Source organism: Delphinapterus leucas, chromosome 2 (genome assembly GCF_059928025.1).
Source record: "Delphinapterus leucas isolate spDelLeu-1000000601 "Yukka" chromosome 2, BTC_Dleu_Yukka2, whole genome shotgun sequence".
NCBI classification, from domain to species: Eukaryota; Metazoa; Chordata; class Mammalia; order Artiodactyla; family Monodontidae; genus Delphinapterus; species Delphinapterus leucas.
The window spans coordinates 70625690-70643839 of record NC_143130.1 but is presented as its reverse complement, the minus strand read 5'-3'; the positions used below and the strand labels follow the sequence as shown (position 1 = coordinate 70643839).

Genomic DNA, 18150 nt, shown 5'->3' with positions numbered 1-18150 from the left:
CTTTGTACGGTTTCTCCACATTGCCGGAAGAGTATGGGATGAGTTTAACTGTAATGCCTCCCATTATGGCAGGGACCTTGTGTTTTATTGGAGTGTAAGTATTCCCTTTGGTATACTTGACGGTAGTGTACCTTGTTAGATGTTGGGTACCATGAGGGAAAATACTTTTTGACCTCTGTAGCACCTTGTAAATTGGGATATGATTGGCTTTATCCTAGCATGCATAACTTGGAGCCTGCCTCAAAAATCATAGTTGCTCAAGGAGAGTTGGAAGGGAACATTAGAGGTCTTGTCCAGCTGTCTCATTTTACAGATAAGGAATCTGAGGCTCAACGAGCTCAGATTCAGTTTGAGGTCACATTGCTAATGAATGGGAAGGCCTGGACACAGACCTAGGTCTTGGACGTCCAGTCTTCCCTCCTGGTGGTTTTAAGTGATGTTTTTGTTTTGGCATTTATTGAGATCCTGCCGAAGAAGCTTTGCAAATGCTACTGTTTTCCTGGTAGCAAAAAATAATGCTATTTACTAGAATGTTAGTGTACCTGAGTCTGAAAAGGAATACAAACAAATACTTTGTGGGCTTTTGAAGTTTTCAAGATTTTGTCCTTCCTACAAGGCTGAATTTTACCACAGAATTTGTTGTCCACTTAGTTGTTGAACATTTAATAGCCTCAGGGCCTTTACTATTAGGAAGTTTTCTTTAAAGAACAGAGATTGGAACCTCATTTTCCGCATGGTGCTTTTAAACATGCTCCATATTAAGTTGGTCCTACTTTGAACTTAACTTTGTATGTGGCATAGTCATCTCGGTCTTCAGTGAGTGGATAGTCCCCTAATTCAACGCGATCCATCTAAACAAGTGATAATACTCGATACTCTCCTGGCAGGGTGGAGAAACAGTGAAAAGAGTGAGACAGGAAAACTGAATGAAATAAATAAATAGTTGTGGAAATTATTCATTTTTTTTTTTTTTTACTCAAATAGTGACATGCTCTAAGCTGTAAGTAAAGTTTTTGTTCTGTTTTCTCATCCTAGTCAAAGAATGAAACTTTTTTTCAGAGGCAGATTATTTTAACTCTCTTCTCTGTGTTGTCTGGGTCATATGGATGCCCTTGAAATAGTGATAAGAATGTAGTAGCCCCTTATTTAGCCTCTCTTGTGAAATATCTTGGGACATCTTTGCTAGCAAGAAGCAGAAGCAGACTGAAATTTGCGTCAGTTTATTATGCAGCTCATGGAAGCAAACGAAGAGACAGCACAAGCAGACCTCAGCCAGGTGGCATCAGGGCATTCTGGGTGCTTTGAACCACCAGTATTTTGTCATTAACATGGCTGTGCTCCCAGTTCAGTTCCGTCTCGGGAGGGCTCAGTGTGGACTACAGGTTGATTCCTCTGGGGTCCTATGTTGAGGCAGCTGGCATGAGGGGGCAGAAAAATGTAGGACATCAATTAGCCTCTCGGCGGCTGTGGTAGGGGCTTCTCTTCCGGAGAGAGGTGGGCTGCGAGGGAATGATGGACCTCTAGCAGTAGGATTGCTGTGGGGCATAACCAAGGTGTTCGGCTCTTGTTGGCAGCTCCTAATGAACCTGTTTTCTTAGGGCCAGTTTTACTGGAAACAGGAGGGGTATTTTCTATGTATACCTGAAAGATGAATATAAATTTGCTATAATACAGTAAAGTTAGAGGAATTCAGTAAATTATCAACCTAGGAATATAATATGTCCAAAAAGGTGTAAATTGAGGTAATTGGAAATTTCAAAACAATTTGTTTCTCTCTTAATATATGTTTCTCTGTTACATATATGTTCTTTACTCATTCCTCACTACGTTTTCAATTATTTTTTAACAGCATTTGAGCAGTAGGCCGAATCTTTATTGAACACTATTGGAACTGGCTAAATAAAGTAGTTTATTTGTAAGGGAATGTTCTGTTTGGCCTGCTGGCCGCATGACCTGATGGTCCTGTTTTATTTAAGTTGTAGGTTCCCTGAAGTTATTTAAACTTCTCCTACTTTGGAACTATGGCAGAATTGCTGCAACTTAGAAATCAGGTGAAAGGTCAGTGTAGACAATGCCTCAAGCTAACCATGGTGATGGTGATGACTATGAAAGCTTCAGCTGAGAGGAACCTACTAGTTTTGGACCCATCACTGAATACAGATTTAAACTCGTTCTGCCAGTGCACGTCACCTTAAACTTAGCCAAGTTGAATTTCATCTGCTGTTGGCTATCCAACCTCCATTCTTTTAAGACCATCTGGAGCTCCCTAACATCCTTTACAGTTTTACTGTCCAAAACAAATAGTGTTATCATCAAACTTGGCCAACTTACTGTCTGTTTCATTTTCAAATCACTAGTAAATACATAAGTACAGTAACATTAACCTATAAAAGAGGCCTCAGAGTTGTTTCCTGCTGACCTTTTCACTGGAAGACTTTTCATTGTGATTTTCTTTCTCATCATCGAATCAATCCATGACCATATGTGGACCCTTGGTCTAGAGTCATTTAAGGAAGAGCATGTGCACACTGTAGTCACCTCAAGGCAGGGGCAATGAGTTATCGAGGAGTGGGAGGACCTGAAGCCAGGTAAGTAAATATAGTTATTAATTTGGTATTCAGAATAGATTAGCTTCATATGTTATTTTCGACTGTTGGAGCAGTTGTGTGCTTCTTAAGAGGCCAGCATCACAGAGGGGATGCCTCTTAATGTAAAGTATGAGAAGTAATTGAAAGGAGGTATAACTGATGGCACATCTGAGTAGTGTTGTAATTGAATTTGTAGCCATTTGACAGAGTTAAGATTGTTGGGTTCTTCACTAGGAAAACTAATAAGTTAACTATGGACTGCAAATAGTTGGTTAGTTTATTGATTATTGCTGTAATTACTGACTGAGCTACATATAACAGGGTATGCTTGCAATATTGACAAAACAAGAATTTGAAAATTTTACCATTAGTAGGGAAAAGCCAGCATGCTTATTCTTTATAAGTATATTCCTCATACTGTACTCTTTATGTTGTCTGTTAGAAAGCATGCTAAGGAGAGATTTAAGAAACCCTTCTGTTATAAATGTATAGAAGAATAATAAATAACTCTGATTTGATGTGAGTTGATATGTAAGACTTGCCACTGAATAAGTTATAACCAATGAGAGTACGTAGTCACCACGTCTGTATTAATTCCTATTTGCCTCCTTCCCCTTAAACATTGTGGAGCAGCCATTATGTGTAAGGCATGGTGCTAAGCATTCTACAGCAGTAGTTTCTTAGATTTTGGGGGACACAGGGCTTTTTGAAAATGTGAGGAAAGTTGTTTATTCTTTTCCCAGGAAATTCACACAGTGCAACATTTTACCTAGAAGTTCAGGAATTTCAAGGATCTCTCAGGCCCATATAGACCCCAGGTTAATACCTCTGCCATAAGAGATAATAAAATGCACAAGACATGGTCCATGCCCTTGATGAACTTCCAGAAAGAGAAACAGACAATGTTCCTTATAGTACCCTTTTACTTATTTTATTATTTATAGTACTGTAGTAATTGAGGGAAGGGGAGGAGATACTGAATCAGCCTTGATAAACAATTAGTTAAATTCTGCCTCTGTACTTGGTCTAAACATTTCAGTGTTCTTGTTTAGTGGTTTCTGTGTCACCCTATCGTTATGGCCATTTTTCTTCTATGTACTATTGCTTGGCAGTGGGAGATTCGTAGCCCTGTGCCCTATTTTAAGATGTTTTTCAAGTACTTTATAAAAAAGTTTCCATATACCAGCTTCTGTGATTTTGATCTTCCTAACACCTTTACGAGGTGAGCAAGGCAGCTATTTTTCTCATTTTTACAGCCGAGAATACTGAGGCACAAACAAATTGTATTCCTTTCTCAAGGTCATACAGCTGTGTAGAGCTGGGACCTGAGATCACTCACTGATTTGCTCACTTATTCATACAGCCAGTTTTTCACACTTTAAATATTTATGGGATGGCAACTCTCTGGCCAAGCCCTATGCTAGCTGGTGGAGGTGCAGTGAACATATAGTTCACTTTTTCAAGGAGCTCATGCTCCAGTCAGGGAAGTTAACAAAAAAGGAAACAGTGTTTGGTGTGGGAGGATGAGAAAGACTCAGAGCTACCAGGCATAGTGATAAATGCTGTCATATGCCTAAGCATCAGGTGTTCTGTGAGCACAAAAAAGGAGCACCTGATCTAGCTTTGGGGACAGAGAAGGCTTCCTGGAGAGAGTGGTGTCTAGGTGGAGTAGGTGAGGACAAGGGGACTGGGAAGGGTGTTTGAGCAGAGAAAACAGTGTTTAAAGGCCCAGGTGAAAGGATGCCTGGTGCATTCAGGAGGAGCTACCCATGATTAGTGTGGCGTGGACGGTGGGGGGAGGGTATGAGATGAGGTTGGGAAGGCAGGTGGGCTAGATCATGGAGGGCCCTAGCTTGAGGATTTGAGAAGTGGGGAAAATGTAGAGTTAATAAGACTGGTGATTGATGAGATGTGGGGAGGAAGGAAAGAGAGATGGTCTGGACGACTCCCAGATAACTGGTTTGGGAAGCTAGGTCATGGTGATCTCATTCACCCGGTTAGTGAACCCATGTGGTGGAAGACAGGCCTAGGGCAGGAGGGAGGGGTGGGAGAGGTAGGGACCTGTTGAATTTGAGGGGCCTCTGGACAACTAGTTGGGTATGTTCCGAATCTTAGGAGAGAAACCTGGGCTGGAAATAAAGGTTTGTGATTCATCACCTCCTAATTAGTCTCAGTGACTCCTCTGGTAATTGAAACCTTTGAAGTGGCTGAAGTTAACTCGAGGAGAGTACAAAATAAAAAGAGAAGGTTGATGAAAAACCATGGGGAACGTGAGCATTTAAAGAAGGGACGGGGAGAGAATCACTTACCGGAAGCTGAGTAGAGTGGTAAGAGAGGTAGGAGGAAAATGTGGACAGGCGGGGGGAGTTGCTGAAGAAAGAGGGCGAAGTCACCGGCCAGCACAGGTGTCTGCATCACACCACGCTGCCTTCCCCAGTCTCTGAAAGAGCAGGTGACATGGCCTAGCCCACACAGGATGTGAATGAAGGAGCTTTCCACCAGCTCAGCAGTCCACCCAATAGCCTGCTTTAGTTAAAGGTTTTGAGGTACGAGAAACAGGAGATAACTTACCTTTTGACTCTCAAATAGCAAACATTTTATGTTCTGAGTGCATGGACTCGAATGAAAGAAGTATTTTTCTTGGTTGACTGATAAACCGTTTGCTACATCTGTGAAACAGGGGTGATGGTACTCCCAGAATAGGATAGGGTTGTGAGAAACTAGATGAATAAATGTAAATATCTAGTATTGATACTGAGCAAGGGCTCTTGTGCCTGAGGTGCAGAAAGCCAAACTCTGACAGCGGGGTTTGCAGCAAAGTGAGGGTTTATTTGCAGGGAGCAAAGCCAGGAGAATGGGCAGCTCATGCTCCAAAGACCCGAACTCCTCCATAGCTTTCAGGCAAAGGTTTTTAAAGACAGTGTGAGGGGAGAGGGTCATAGGAAGCTGATCAGCCCGTGAACCTTCTTCTGATTTGTTGGTGGTGAGGTAACAGGGTGATGTTTAAGGAATCACAACCTTCTGGTTCCAACCAGTCTGGGGTCTAGTGCTTGTGGTCAGCATGTAGTCACCATCCTCCCTCCACCTGGGTGGGAGTCTTAGTTTCTATAGAACAACTCAAAGATACGCATCAGATTGTTACCTGTATCCCCTGAGGAGGCACTAGGAGGCCTGTGACTCTGTAGTCCTAATAGTTAACTGCTTGAGTCTGCTCTTTGGAACTCAGGGAAGCCGAGGAGACTAAAGCCTTTTTCTACAAACAAGAAACGGGCGATGTGGAGGGGCTTTTTTGTACCTAGGAGGGCCCCGAAGGGTCCTGCTTGGTTTCAATTCCCCCTTTTCTTTGATACTCTTCAATCCTGAGGGGAATGGGGGCGGGACAAGAAAGGGAATAAAATTTTGGATGGAGACGTTAATCATAAACTTGGCACGGGGTTTAAGGGGGCTCGGTTTCAGTGTTGAGCCTAACACACAGTAGGTATTCAACAAGTGATAGTTGTTTCTGTGTATCTCTCTCTCGCTGTTTTCTCTCCTTTCAGTAGAGAACTTGTGCCTTGTAAAGTTTAACTGTGCTGTTTTGGAATTCAAGTTTTTATATGGCAGATTTCCATGAAGAAAAAAATGTAATTATTGATTGAGTTGTGCTGTTAGAATTAGAATTAGGGTCATAACAAATAGGAACACTGTATGATAAACTTGCAAACAGAACAAAGCCAAAAATTGTACTTGCTATCCCCTTGTTCAGTCTGGCCCTCTGTTTCAAATTAATTAGATATTTGGATAACTATGCTAGACTTTGTCACATCCTTATTAAAATTGTTTAAGGATTTTGAAGAACATCTCAGAGGGACTCTGAAACTAATCTGAGTCCGGTACTGGAGATTCCATTAGCAATCACAAAACTGATTAATCTTTTACTCAGTTAGCTTATTGATTATTGCTGCAATTACTGCATGTAATGGATTCTACAAGGGATACCAGAGAAAATATGTTTTATAACTGCTGCTGACGTGTTCAGTTTGAGTGCAAACGTGTTCGGTTTGTACTTGTCATACATAACCATTTTTGTGTTTTTAAATTCCGTAACACTTCTACTCAGAAAGTGCTGTGCTTAATATTGTTTCACTACTAGGAGGTTCACTTTTAAATTCCTCAACTACTAATCATTACAGTTTACAAATGCCTTCACTAATTCTATTGCTGCAGTTTAATTTTGAGCTTCACAGTAACCCTATGTAATAGAGTTGGTATCTTTACCCTCATTCAGAGGAAACTCAGGTTCAGTGAGGTTAAATGACTTCCTGAAGACTATACAGGTTAATAAGTGGCAGAATCGGGATTGGACTCCATTTCGATCGGTAAATATTTGTCAAACACCTACTATGTGCAGGACTTTGTGTTAGGGGTAATGAAAGCCAGGATAGGATTATAGAGATTAAGCTAAGAAGCTTTTTGGATAACGTCAAATTATGGCTCCATTAATGTTATCATGGTCACTTTGTTACTTTTCTGTCCAAGCTATATTAAGTATATTGGCGTAAAAGATTTAGATTTTGGTTTGGTTTGGTTGGTTGTCTTTTCATTTTGTTTTTATCTAGTGGAAGCCTTGTCTTTGGCATTATTGCTTATTTTATCAGTATTTAGAGCAAAATTGGAAAGATCCCCTTAAAGGGAGAATATATAAAACCCTGAGAGAGAATGAAGATCCAAAAAGAACTTGCTTTGCAGCTTATTAAATGTTCTCATGTTTTCTCATGTGAGTTTCACAGTAATCCTGTGGGTACATACCACCTTCATTTTACAGCTGAGTAAACTGAGGTGAGGTGAGCATTTCTTCACTGAGATCATCAGCTAGAAGTGGCCAGTACTGAGACCCCAGGGTTTGAGCCTGTAACTCCTCTAAGTGCCTTGCTCATCTCACTGGGCAGCATAGGCCTTGTGGCTCATCAGGACTGCTCTGTGCCAGGAGGTACTGCACATGGCCCACGTTTTATTCTTGTTTCTTAGGGAATGCCTTGTGAGCAGTGGCCTGAGCTCCTAGGCCCAGTGCCTCCTTGATGGCCCCCCGACCCTCACCAGGCCCGCTCCTGAGAGGTCGGTTGCCTAGAGTGGGCCCATGCCATGGGTTTAATTACCACCCTTTATAGTTTGTCCTTGATGGTGAATTACTTTGGTGTGTGAAACACAAAATTCTCTGTTAACACAAACACAGATCAAACCCAGTATTTTAGCAGAAGAAAATGTTTCTAGGATTTGGAAGAATTGTACAAAACAAAAAACAAATCCTAGCTACTTGCTTTGGAGAAACTGTCAAGTGGCATACTTAATATCATTACTGTGGCTGTGTTAATTACTGTACAAAGAGATGTTTTTAGATTGCTAAAAAGTTTCTCCAATGGTTATAAATATATAGTTTCCCAGTTGATTTGAAATGAAAGGGAAACCATTTTTATTTATACATTTTGTGAGGTAAATAAATAAAGTTGGAAAACAGGTCAATTTCATGCATGTAAGGTTTTATAGTAGGAAAAAAATGCCTTGCACCTGTTCTGACCCTTTACATTTGAGGTTATTTGTTTTCAAACTTGACCCCAAGCGCCAGTTTCACACAACTCTGTAAATAATTTGTTAGATAAAGCATAAGGATATTTTATTTGTTTTGATTTCTAGGATTGTGGTAAAGTAGTAACTGAAATTACTAACCTATTCTACATAGCAGGTAATTAAAGAAAAGCATTAACTATAGGAGAACACCACCACTGCTGTTGTCTTGTATCAGTATAAGAAGGCAGTAATTTTTTTGACAGCCACTGATTGGAAAGTTGCTTGCAGCCTTCCAGAAGCAAGAGGGTACACGCTGTGGATCAATAACCGGCAAATTTCCCATTAAAAAGAATACCTGAGCAATGTTCCACATAGCCACTGGCATCTTAATTTTCCATGAAACCTCAAATACTTGTGTGCTGAGGACAAGTCATTTTCAGACAATTTTTCCAGACTACTTGTTAACAGTTATTGCTGTCCCAAAAGGTTGACAGCCTACATGATTGATATTTCATTTACTTGTCATCACTGCTTGAGTAATGGCGAGCACTATATTTCTGTGATTTTAAGGAATATAGTTTCCTGAAAGACATTTGCCTTAGTATGTATTCCAGAGAGCATATCACACATATTTATGCTTTATGTGTATAAGATTTTACATCTATAGAAGGAGAGGATCAGTTTCCTATACAGTTTGAATGTCCTCAGAAGGCAGGGTATACTTATATCAGTCCATAGCCATCAAAAATACACTTTCACTTCGTTTTTAGGGCGAAGAGCCTTAGACTTGTTAACTTGTGATTCTAAAGATGATGTAGAATTTTATAACTCCCCTTTATTTATAAGGGAAAAATAAATCTGATCTTGTGATCATTTTAAATATTACATAAAAGCAATAGAAAGATATATGTACATATTTTTTAGAAAGAAACTTTTAAAGAATGTCAGCAAATAATGATTATCAAGGAGGAATTTTCTGAAAATATGATAGTTAAGTAGAAAATGTGCTTATGTTTTTTAATATAGAAACAACAAGTATTAAAGGGGAATTCTGCTCTGTGACAGCCCCTCACAACACAAAATTAGTGGTTTTCATCGTTGATATTTTCCAAGAACATGACTGTTGTTTGTCAAGTGTTTAAAAAAAGTTAGGGCAAGGACTTCCCTGGCCGTCCAGTGGTTAAGACTCCGTGCTTCCAATGCAGGGGGCGCGGGTTCAATCCCTGGTCAGGGAACTAAGATCCCGCATGCCATGTGGTGCAGCCAAAAAAAAAAAAAAAAAAAAGTTAGGGCACAGAAGCCACATGCAAGTTAGGTGGACATATGCTCACCAATTAGGATATTAAAGAAAATGGGGATAGACCATAATACAGCCTACTGAATGAACTTGTTTATGATGGAGTATGAAAGCTTTTTGAACTTGGAACTTAATTTTTCATGCCCAGATTTTTAAAGTGAAATTTGATCTATACTAAAGTATTTAGAAGACTAAAACGTGAAAGGTATGTTTGCTTGAAACTGGGCTATCTTTTTATCATATTAATCCTGTCATCTTTGGATGGATCATATCTTGTTTCCTTGTTCCACAGTCTCTGTGATTTTGATTTCCATTATCTGTACATTTTATACACAAATATGAATAATGTTTGATTAACTGACTGGCGTATAGGTCCAAGCTAAATGTGAGGTGTCTCCATTTTGCTTTGTAAAATCCAGGGAAAAAGAACAAAAGGCAATTTGAGAAATTTCTACTAAAATGCTTTTTGTGTCATTTTAATTTATTTAAAAATTATTTTTTATAAGATTCTTTTTTTTTTTTTTTTAAACATGGACCGTTGTTTTTTTTTTTCTGCGGTACGCGGGGCTCTCACTGTTGTGGCCTCTTCTGTTGCGGAGCATAGGCTCCGGACGCGCAGGCTCAGCGGCCATGGCTCACGGGCCCAGCCTCTCCGCGGCATGTGGGATCCTCCCGGACCGGGGCACAAACCCGTGTCCCCTGCATCAGCAGGCGGACTGTCAACCACTGCGCCACCAGGGAAGCCCCCATGGACCGTTTTTGTTTTATGTTTTGGTTTTTTGGCCATGAGGCATGTGGGATCTTAGCTCCCCAACCAGGGATCGAACCTGCATACCCTGCATTGAAAGGCGAAGTCTTAACCATTGGACCGCCAGGGAAGTTCTTGTGTCATTTTTAGTATATGTCATTTTCAGAACATTTCTAGAGATCAGATACTAACGTAAAATCTTAATCAACATTTTTTACTCTTAAAGATAAATGATAATATGGAGGATAACACTATACTGGACTTTTAGTCCTGCGTATTCACTGTAGTCATATTGATGTGCAAATAGGGAAAAAGAATTCTCGAGGCTGATATGTATATACCAGTAGTTTACAAAAGTACTATGAATTAAACAACCCATAAGTGTCTGTTCCAGTATTCTTACATTACTGAGTAACCTCTTTCTATAATCTCTTTGCAGTATTATTCCACAGTAATGGAACAGCAAGTAAATGGACAGTTAATAGAGCCTCTGCAGATATTTCCAAGAGGTAATGTTGAACAAATTCTAATCAACAATGATTATTTCAGTAAACTGTTTCATCAACAGTTAATGTTTTCCAAAGGTTTAAATGCACATAACATGATGTTTAGCTCTTAATTTGAAAAAACAAAAGAAGTATTCATTATCTTGGGGATTGCAGGCTGTATTATAGTTATGGCAGATAGAATATCTAATTTACTAGAGTAAATGAAACTAACTAGATTGGTTTTCGTTTTTGAAGTACATACTTACATTCGCTTAAAGAACTCTTTGGGGGTCCACATGGTTTCTAAACCAAGGCAAATGAATGACTTTAATTTTGGATATTTATAAATTGTGGCTCATGATGGTAGCCAGAGCTGCTATTGAGTAGAAAGCTTTCAGCTAGTGCAGAAACCAAGATTTACTGGGGGGTTTTAGGAGCGATATTTTGGTGGAATGTTTAGTGCTTGATTTTGGGGGGAGACATTTTCTAAATAATTGAAAATCCTCATAAATAGGAATTTGATTGTTAAGTTTCCAAAAATATGAGCTAATGAGAGTGACCCTTGGTGAATCACCTGGTTAAATCATTTGTTTTTCCCTTTAGGTTTGATAGTACTAGCCTTGTATCAGATATGATTGCTCAGCTCTGTATAAATGTTCCCTGAAAATTTGAGTAATGGTGAAAAAGAACAGTTTAATTATATAAACCATTAAGTCTTTCACCCATTATACATTGCCCCACTTGGAAATCTATGTTTTCTAACTGATGGAACAGATAAGAAAATTCTCTAAGTAAGTCTTCTAGAAATAGCTTAATTGAAATAATTAAAAGTTAAACTTACCTTCGTTAACTGATACTGTACAAATAATAATGGTATGGGTTTTCCAATTAAGCATTCTAGACTTTCATTACCTGTAACTCTCTGAAGTTTGAATAGCTCAATGAACCAGTAGACTCCTCTTTGCACTGATAGTCTCCAGCGCATGAGAAGATCTGGGTTCAAGAGTAATGCTGTTCTTCTAGCATTAACATGGGCAGTGGGATTAGGAGTATTTAGTACATTATTAATAATAACTTATTAAAGACCTAAGTAAGTAAGTAAAATTGGGCCGTTGATAGCGTGTCTGAAACAAGATTATGATTATTTCAGTTCTGTTGCACCTGAAGACTAAAAACTAAAAAAAGAGGGCTTCCCTGGTGGCGCAGTGGTTGAGAGTCCGCCTGCCGATGCAGGGGACACGGGTTCGTGCCCCGGTCTGGGAGGATCCCACATGCCGCGGAGCGGCTAGGCCCGTGAGCCATGGCTGCTGAGCCTGCACGTCCGGAGCCAGTGCTCTGCAACGGGAGAGGCCACAACAGTGAGAGGCCCGCGTACCGCAAACAAAAAGAAAAAAAGAAAAAAAAGAAAATGTTGCCATTTCTGTGTATTAAGCCAAGAACAGGGTGCAGATTATTTCTTAATATTTTCAATAACCAGAGAATTTGGGCAAGTTTCAAAATAGTTTCTCCACAAGGAGTATTTTTTTTACCAGCTGAAAATTTCCATTCATTGCTTTCCTACTGGATGACTTTATAGCTCTTTTGTAGCAAACCCCAGAAAGTATCCTGGAGAATTATAATTCTAATGCTGAGGGCCTTCATATTTTCTTTTTTTCCAAAAAGTATTTACTTCTCTTCATCCAGAATCTTTCTAAGTTCTGTTTGTTTTCTTTTATCTTGTGAACAGCCCCTGTCAGTGTCCCTGTCCATATCATTGTGCCCCTCCCATGATAATAACAGCCATTTTTAGCCATCTTCTCTGTTCAGACACTAATATTGCTTTGTGTGTCACCATTTCTAGTTCTCCCAACAGTCATGCCTATTATTATTGCTTCCATTTTATACTTGAGAATATTAAGGTTCAGAGATGTTAAGTAACTTCAGAGTCACAATTTTTAAGTGGTTAATATACCCTTTGAATAAGAATTTTGTTTAAGTTTAATTTGCTTAGAGTAGAAGGGCTATATGCTCTTATGTAGGTTAAAATATTAGTAGAGTGTGCATGGGGGTAGTTTGGAGGGCTTGGTAGGAGTGTGGAGAAGAGTATATTGTAGGGAGGAGATTCTTAAAGAAAATATGTGACATTTGAGTGTCACATGTAGTCCTAGGACAGAACCTATTAGTCTCCAATAAATTATTAAATACGGTTGTTCCACGCCAAATTTAAATTTTTTAAAATATGAGACTCAGTCTCCCTATCTGTGTGGTTTTGTGCATACTGTTCTGTGTCTTTAGTTTTCTACAGTTTTTTGCTTTTTGCTTATTTATCTACACAAAGTATAGATTTTATGCAATTTTATTTTTCATATAAGTTTACATAAATCTCTAAATATATATAAAATTTTATGTAAGATTTATATAAATTTAGAGGTTATACAGATTTTTACAGTTAGAGTATAGACATTGAGTATATTGCCTGGGTCTACTGAGTTGGTTAAGGGCTCTCAGACCTTAGATTCTTAGATTCTGTGGTCAGGCCCCATGTGAAAAAGAATCTCTAGACTGAGCAAATCAGAGGACAGGAGAAAACAATTCTCTTCTAACATCAGGTCTTCTCATTCCAAGTGGCACAATTGCATTGGATAGTAGCTCCCAGCTCAGGGCTAATTCTCTTTGTAGTTATAAGATATGTTAACTATTAATAAGTATGAAAATTCACTAGCTTTACAGTAACTTCTGACTCCACAACTTTAGGAAATATGAGGCTACTGGGTTTTTTTGAATACTGTTTACTTTTTATTTTATTTTTTAATTAATTAATTTTTGGCTGCATTGGGTCTTCGTTGCCGCGCGCGGGCTTTCTCTTGTGGTGAGTGGGGGCTACTCTTCGTTGCGGTGTGCTGGCTTCTCATTGCGGTGTCTTCTCTTGTTGCAGAGCACAACCTCTAGGCACGTGGGCTTCAGTAGTTGTGGCACGCGGGCTCTAGAGTGCAGGCTCAGTAGTTGTGGCACCCGGGCTCAGCTGCTCTGTGGCATCTGGGATTTTCCAGGATTAGGGCTCGAACCCGTGTCTCCTGCATTGGCAGGTGGATTCTTAACCACTGCGCCACCAGGGAAGTCCTTTGAGTACTGTTTAGATTTTCAGTCACAAAGATTTAAGAAGCCAGTTGAGGAACGAGGCAGATGTTAAGGTAGGAGATAAGAGTTGATGCCTGTCTCTAATTCCTTAGTTAGCCACTTTCTTACTAAATGAAGTTTATAATGCACTGGCTACTTCAGAGGAAATCCTCTGAAGTGTTGTCTTAGGAAGTATTAATGGTCCCTAAAGGACCAAGCATCAGATGTATGTGACTGTTGGTTTGTTCAAAAGGTTAATTTCCATCTTTAGGAAAGAGGATTTGGAGTCTTAATTTTAACGTATTTTAGAAAAACAAATAAAAATCCTTTACTGAGGTTTAGATTTTTTTTTTAAGGAAAATAACATAATGACTTTGAATATATTTGAAATACACAAACCTAAAGCAACTGATGTGCTTTGTAATTATTAGCCACATCTTCTTATTAAACAGCTCGATTTCTTGTCAGAAACAGAGGAAAATACATGTACATCTGAGAAAGGAGCAAAAAAAAAAAAAAATCAAATTCATCCTTTCCCAAACAATCAATCAAAATTGACGGCCCCTTAACATATAATATGTAGGACACTGTAGTTTTCAGATGGAAGCAGCCTATAACATGGGCAGGAAGCACTTTAATTTTTTTAACATTTGATGAAGAAGCATTTGCTGAATTGGAAAAGTACTAACCTGTAACTCAAGATGGTGTCAGGAAATTAATATTATTTTCGCTGGTACTGCTTTATGTTTAGACTTAAATGTTAGCAAATGTCAAGATTTGCAAGAAATGTCATGAAATTAATGGTATATCTGTATTCTAACAAATTTGACTGCTTACTGCTTTGCAAACTGATGTTCAAACTTAAATATTTCATCTTAGAATCTCTAGCAATTGTTTTGGCGTTAAAAGAACCTCCTCCCACTCCCCTCCAAAAACCCCAGCTATTTTCATTGTAGTCTTAAGTGATAACAGATATACAATGTAATAGAGTGAGGAAAGATGATGGCAGAAATTTGAATTATGAAAGGAATCTAATCATTTTAGCTCAGTTAACTTGATTTTTATATGTTTTAAGCAGAAATTGGAATTTATATGAGGTGGTGTCAGAAAGCTCTTTGCATTTATAAATGCTCACTCCTGCAAGTTAAAAACCCTGGTTCATAATTCCCACTTTGGGTCTTGGGAGCCACTTTTCAATCATTTCTCTCTGCTAATTTTGGTGTCACCCTCATTTCTTTTTAAACGATTCATTTTGAGCAAATTTGTAAATGGCCCTGATGTGTTCTACAATTTAGTCAATTACTGTTTCAGCCTGCAAGCCTCCTGGGGAACGGAACATACATGGCCTGAAGGTACGAATTTCAATAATTGTTTCAGTAAAGTTAGATGGATTTGTAATGCTGTGTTCCACTTATTGAAATGTCAAATAAAACTGCACTTTCTCAAGCTCTGACAAGCGTTCCTTTTTTTTTTTTTTAATGGGATGTGGAGGAGGATTCATTAGTATTTGTTCAATATGTGTACATATTGGGGTTTTGATGCTGTATTTTAAAAAAATTATTATTTGGAATTCTTTTGTTGGTCTGTTTCTTCAGGATGATCCTGGGTACTGGTCTCCACAAAGATTTACTTGAGTAAAAATATAGACTTCATTTCAGTGATTAATTAAGCACATAAGCATATTGCATACAGAATACCCCCCTCTTCTTTTGACATGTTTATGCTAGAAACATATATCTATTTAATGTCTTTTCATTGTTCTGCGTATTTTGAATTCTGGATTTCTGCTTAAGGCTTTACATTTAAAAGAAAAACTGGCTATTGTATTAGACTCAAGCGTTTTATAATTAATTACTTGGGCCTCATTTTTCGGTGAATAAGAAACATTCTGCTATGTTCTGCCTGGTTTTAAAGCTGAAGGGGTATGATATCGTGAGTTTCACTACTAACCCTTGGATGTATTCTTAATATACTTTTTTGAACATACTGTTTTTTATATAAAACAAAAAGAAACAGTGAACTGAATTTTTTCACTAGAGTTGAATTCAGTTCTAGACAGTGAATTGAAAATGTCCCCAGTTTATCTCTCCCCTTTTCAGCACTATTTAAGTATTTGAATAATGACAGGAACAAAGTATTATGTAATATACAGGTTGTACAGTTTTTATAACCTATATACTGAATAGACTCCAACCATGGGTCTGTCTAGTAAAAAGCTAATTAACCTTCATAGTGAAATGAGAAATTTGTGGCAAATTACAGGTTAATTAGAACTGTGTCCTCAGAACACAGACTGATCAAGATCCTTTCTTTACTTGTAGGTGAATACCCGGGCTGGATCCTCTCAACACAGCAGCCCAGCAGTCTCAGATTCACTTCCAAGCAATAGGTGAGAGCGAGCGAGTGACATGTGCCTCTGAGCGTGAATATCTACATAGTTGGGAGTGAAGAAGGGGCTTGTGGGATGACGTCTCTTTTTCTTTATAAGACCTCAAAAGTGTGTATGTGGCTAAGAAGAAATCTGACCAGTTAAGTAACCCTAGCTATGTATTGACTGAAAAGAAAGGACCTCATAGGGAAAGATAAAATTAGACATGTTGAACTATTTATTTTGGTCTGTGGAATGGTTTTCCATCAGTCTCCAGATTATGCAGAAACAGAAGATTCAGTGCCTTTGACTGTTTCCATGCTTTGATGATCTGGTTTGTATAATGCTTATTATTTTTGTCTTGCTTGTCCATCTTTTGGCAGTGTCATGCTTTACTGACACTTTTCCCAGAAGGAGACAAGGAAAGAGTAATGTGGTGAAGTTTAAATTGACCAGCCAAGTTGTCCATTTATGTATCTTTGGTGCACAAGAGATTGAGCTATTACAGAAGGAAGATAATTTTCATTAATTCATGCTTACATTGTCCCATACTGGGATGGATACTAAAGACTTGAGCCTCTTCAAAGTGTTCTTCTGACAGGCCTGAGAACTTACTTCCAGAAGATTAAGGTTCTCAAGTAGAAGGACCTGCTTAAGCTGAAAGAATTCTAGATCATATTTGTTACATATTCAGTTATTCAGCTGGTTAACATCTTATTACTGTACTTGAAGATGACACTTGAAGGTGATTGCTCTGTGTGTTTGTATTCACACTGGTGACTGAAAAGCCATCATTGAGCCAGATCACCCTTCCATTGTGTGCCCTGGTCTTTCTGGGTTTAGGGCAGTAGTCAGTGTTTGCACAGCCCTTATCTGCTGAGATGTAGCTTAGGCTTCTACTTTCCCTTCCATGCCCCTCCTTACCCCCTCCACCCAGTGTCTTGGTTCTTTTGTCACTGGGCTTTACTGCAGGTGATTTAAAGTCTCTCCTTCTGACTCTCTCTCTATTCTCCTGTCCCCTCCCCAAAAGTCACTTCCTTGATTGCTTTATTATAGTGTCAGTATATCTTATGCACAGCTTTCCTGCTATGAACACACTACTCTTAGAGTGTGTTTCCTTCTTAAACAATTTATTCTGTGTTAAAATACATCCACTGGTTATTCACCAGTGGATCACCTGTCTTGTGGTCCTGAGGAGTAGGTCTTTTAGTCCTCATCCAAGTGCTTGGCCCTGCCAGGCGATGCTCTGAGGCTTCTCTTTTCATGCTTGTTGGGCAAGAGAGCCATGTCCACCGAGTAGAGGCATGGGGACTGAGGGTCATTTGTTACATTCAGCTCGAAGAGGGCAGGGCCTCTAATTATTACCACTACTTCTAGAAAAAATGTTATTCAGACAGACTGACTATTAGCCTTGAGTGAAAACAAGGACTTTTCCTGGTGTTTTAGGTCAAAGTTCATCATGGTATAAAAAGCAGGATGGAGTTGAAAAAGACAGTAAGGCAGAGAAGCAGCAGGATAACTTTTCAACTCTCTCAGATTTGGTTTTAACCAAAACCAAAGTGAATTAGCTTGGCTTTTAAAAAACTATCATTTATATTCACAGAGTATTATAACATCTTTGGGCTGGAAAGAGACTATCTGATCTAGTGGTTGTCAGCCCTTTGTTGCAGCATCTTCCTTTAGGGATATGACAGCCTCCCAAATAGTAATGGTAGTTTGCTCCAGAAGTGATTTTTGTTATGGGAGGACTGCAGTTTGAAAAAGTCCTACAGGTGATTTTAATATGCCACCCTAGGTTGGCCATGTTCTGTGCCCCATATTGATAACTAATCAAAAGTATTTATCGAGTGCCTCCTATTTATTCAGTGCTGTCCTACCCACTAGGAATACAATGTGGTCCTTATCCTCTGGAGCTCGCTGTCTCATAGGCCTACAGACCACCTCCCCCCAGTATACAAATAATTATACTTTATAATTAGTGTTATGAAGGAAACAAGCAGATTTTGAAGTGAGAGAACACT

General features: G+C 38.9%; 1 protein-coding gene across 5 annotated transcripts in view; it reads left to right on the top strand.

Moving 5' to 3' along the window:
* Positions 1–18150, top strand: part of MAP2K5 (mitogen-activated protein kinase kinase 5) — a 268367-nt gene that overhangs the window by 23113 nt on the left and 227104 nt on the right. For all 5 annotated transcript variants that reach the window (XM_089907071.1, XM_022579868.3, XM_022579867.2 and 2 more), the window contains 3 exons: positions 10617–10686; positions 15073–15113; positions 16083–16150. In XM_089907071.1, coding sequence (XP_089763197.1) covers positions 10617–10686; positions 15073–15113; positions 16083–16150 — 179 coding nt within the window. The remainder of the gene's footprint in view (positions 1–10616; positions 10687–15072; positions 15114–16082; positions 16151–18150) is intronic.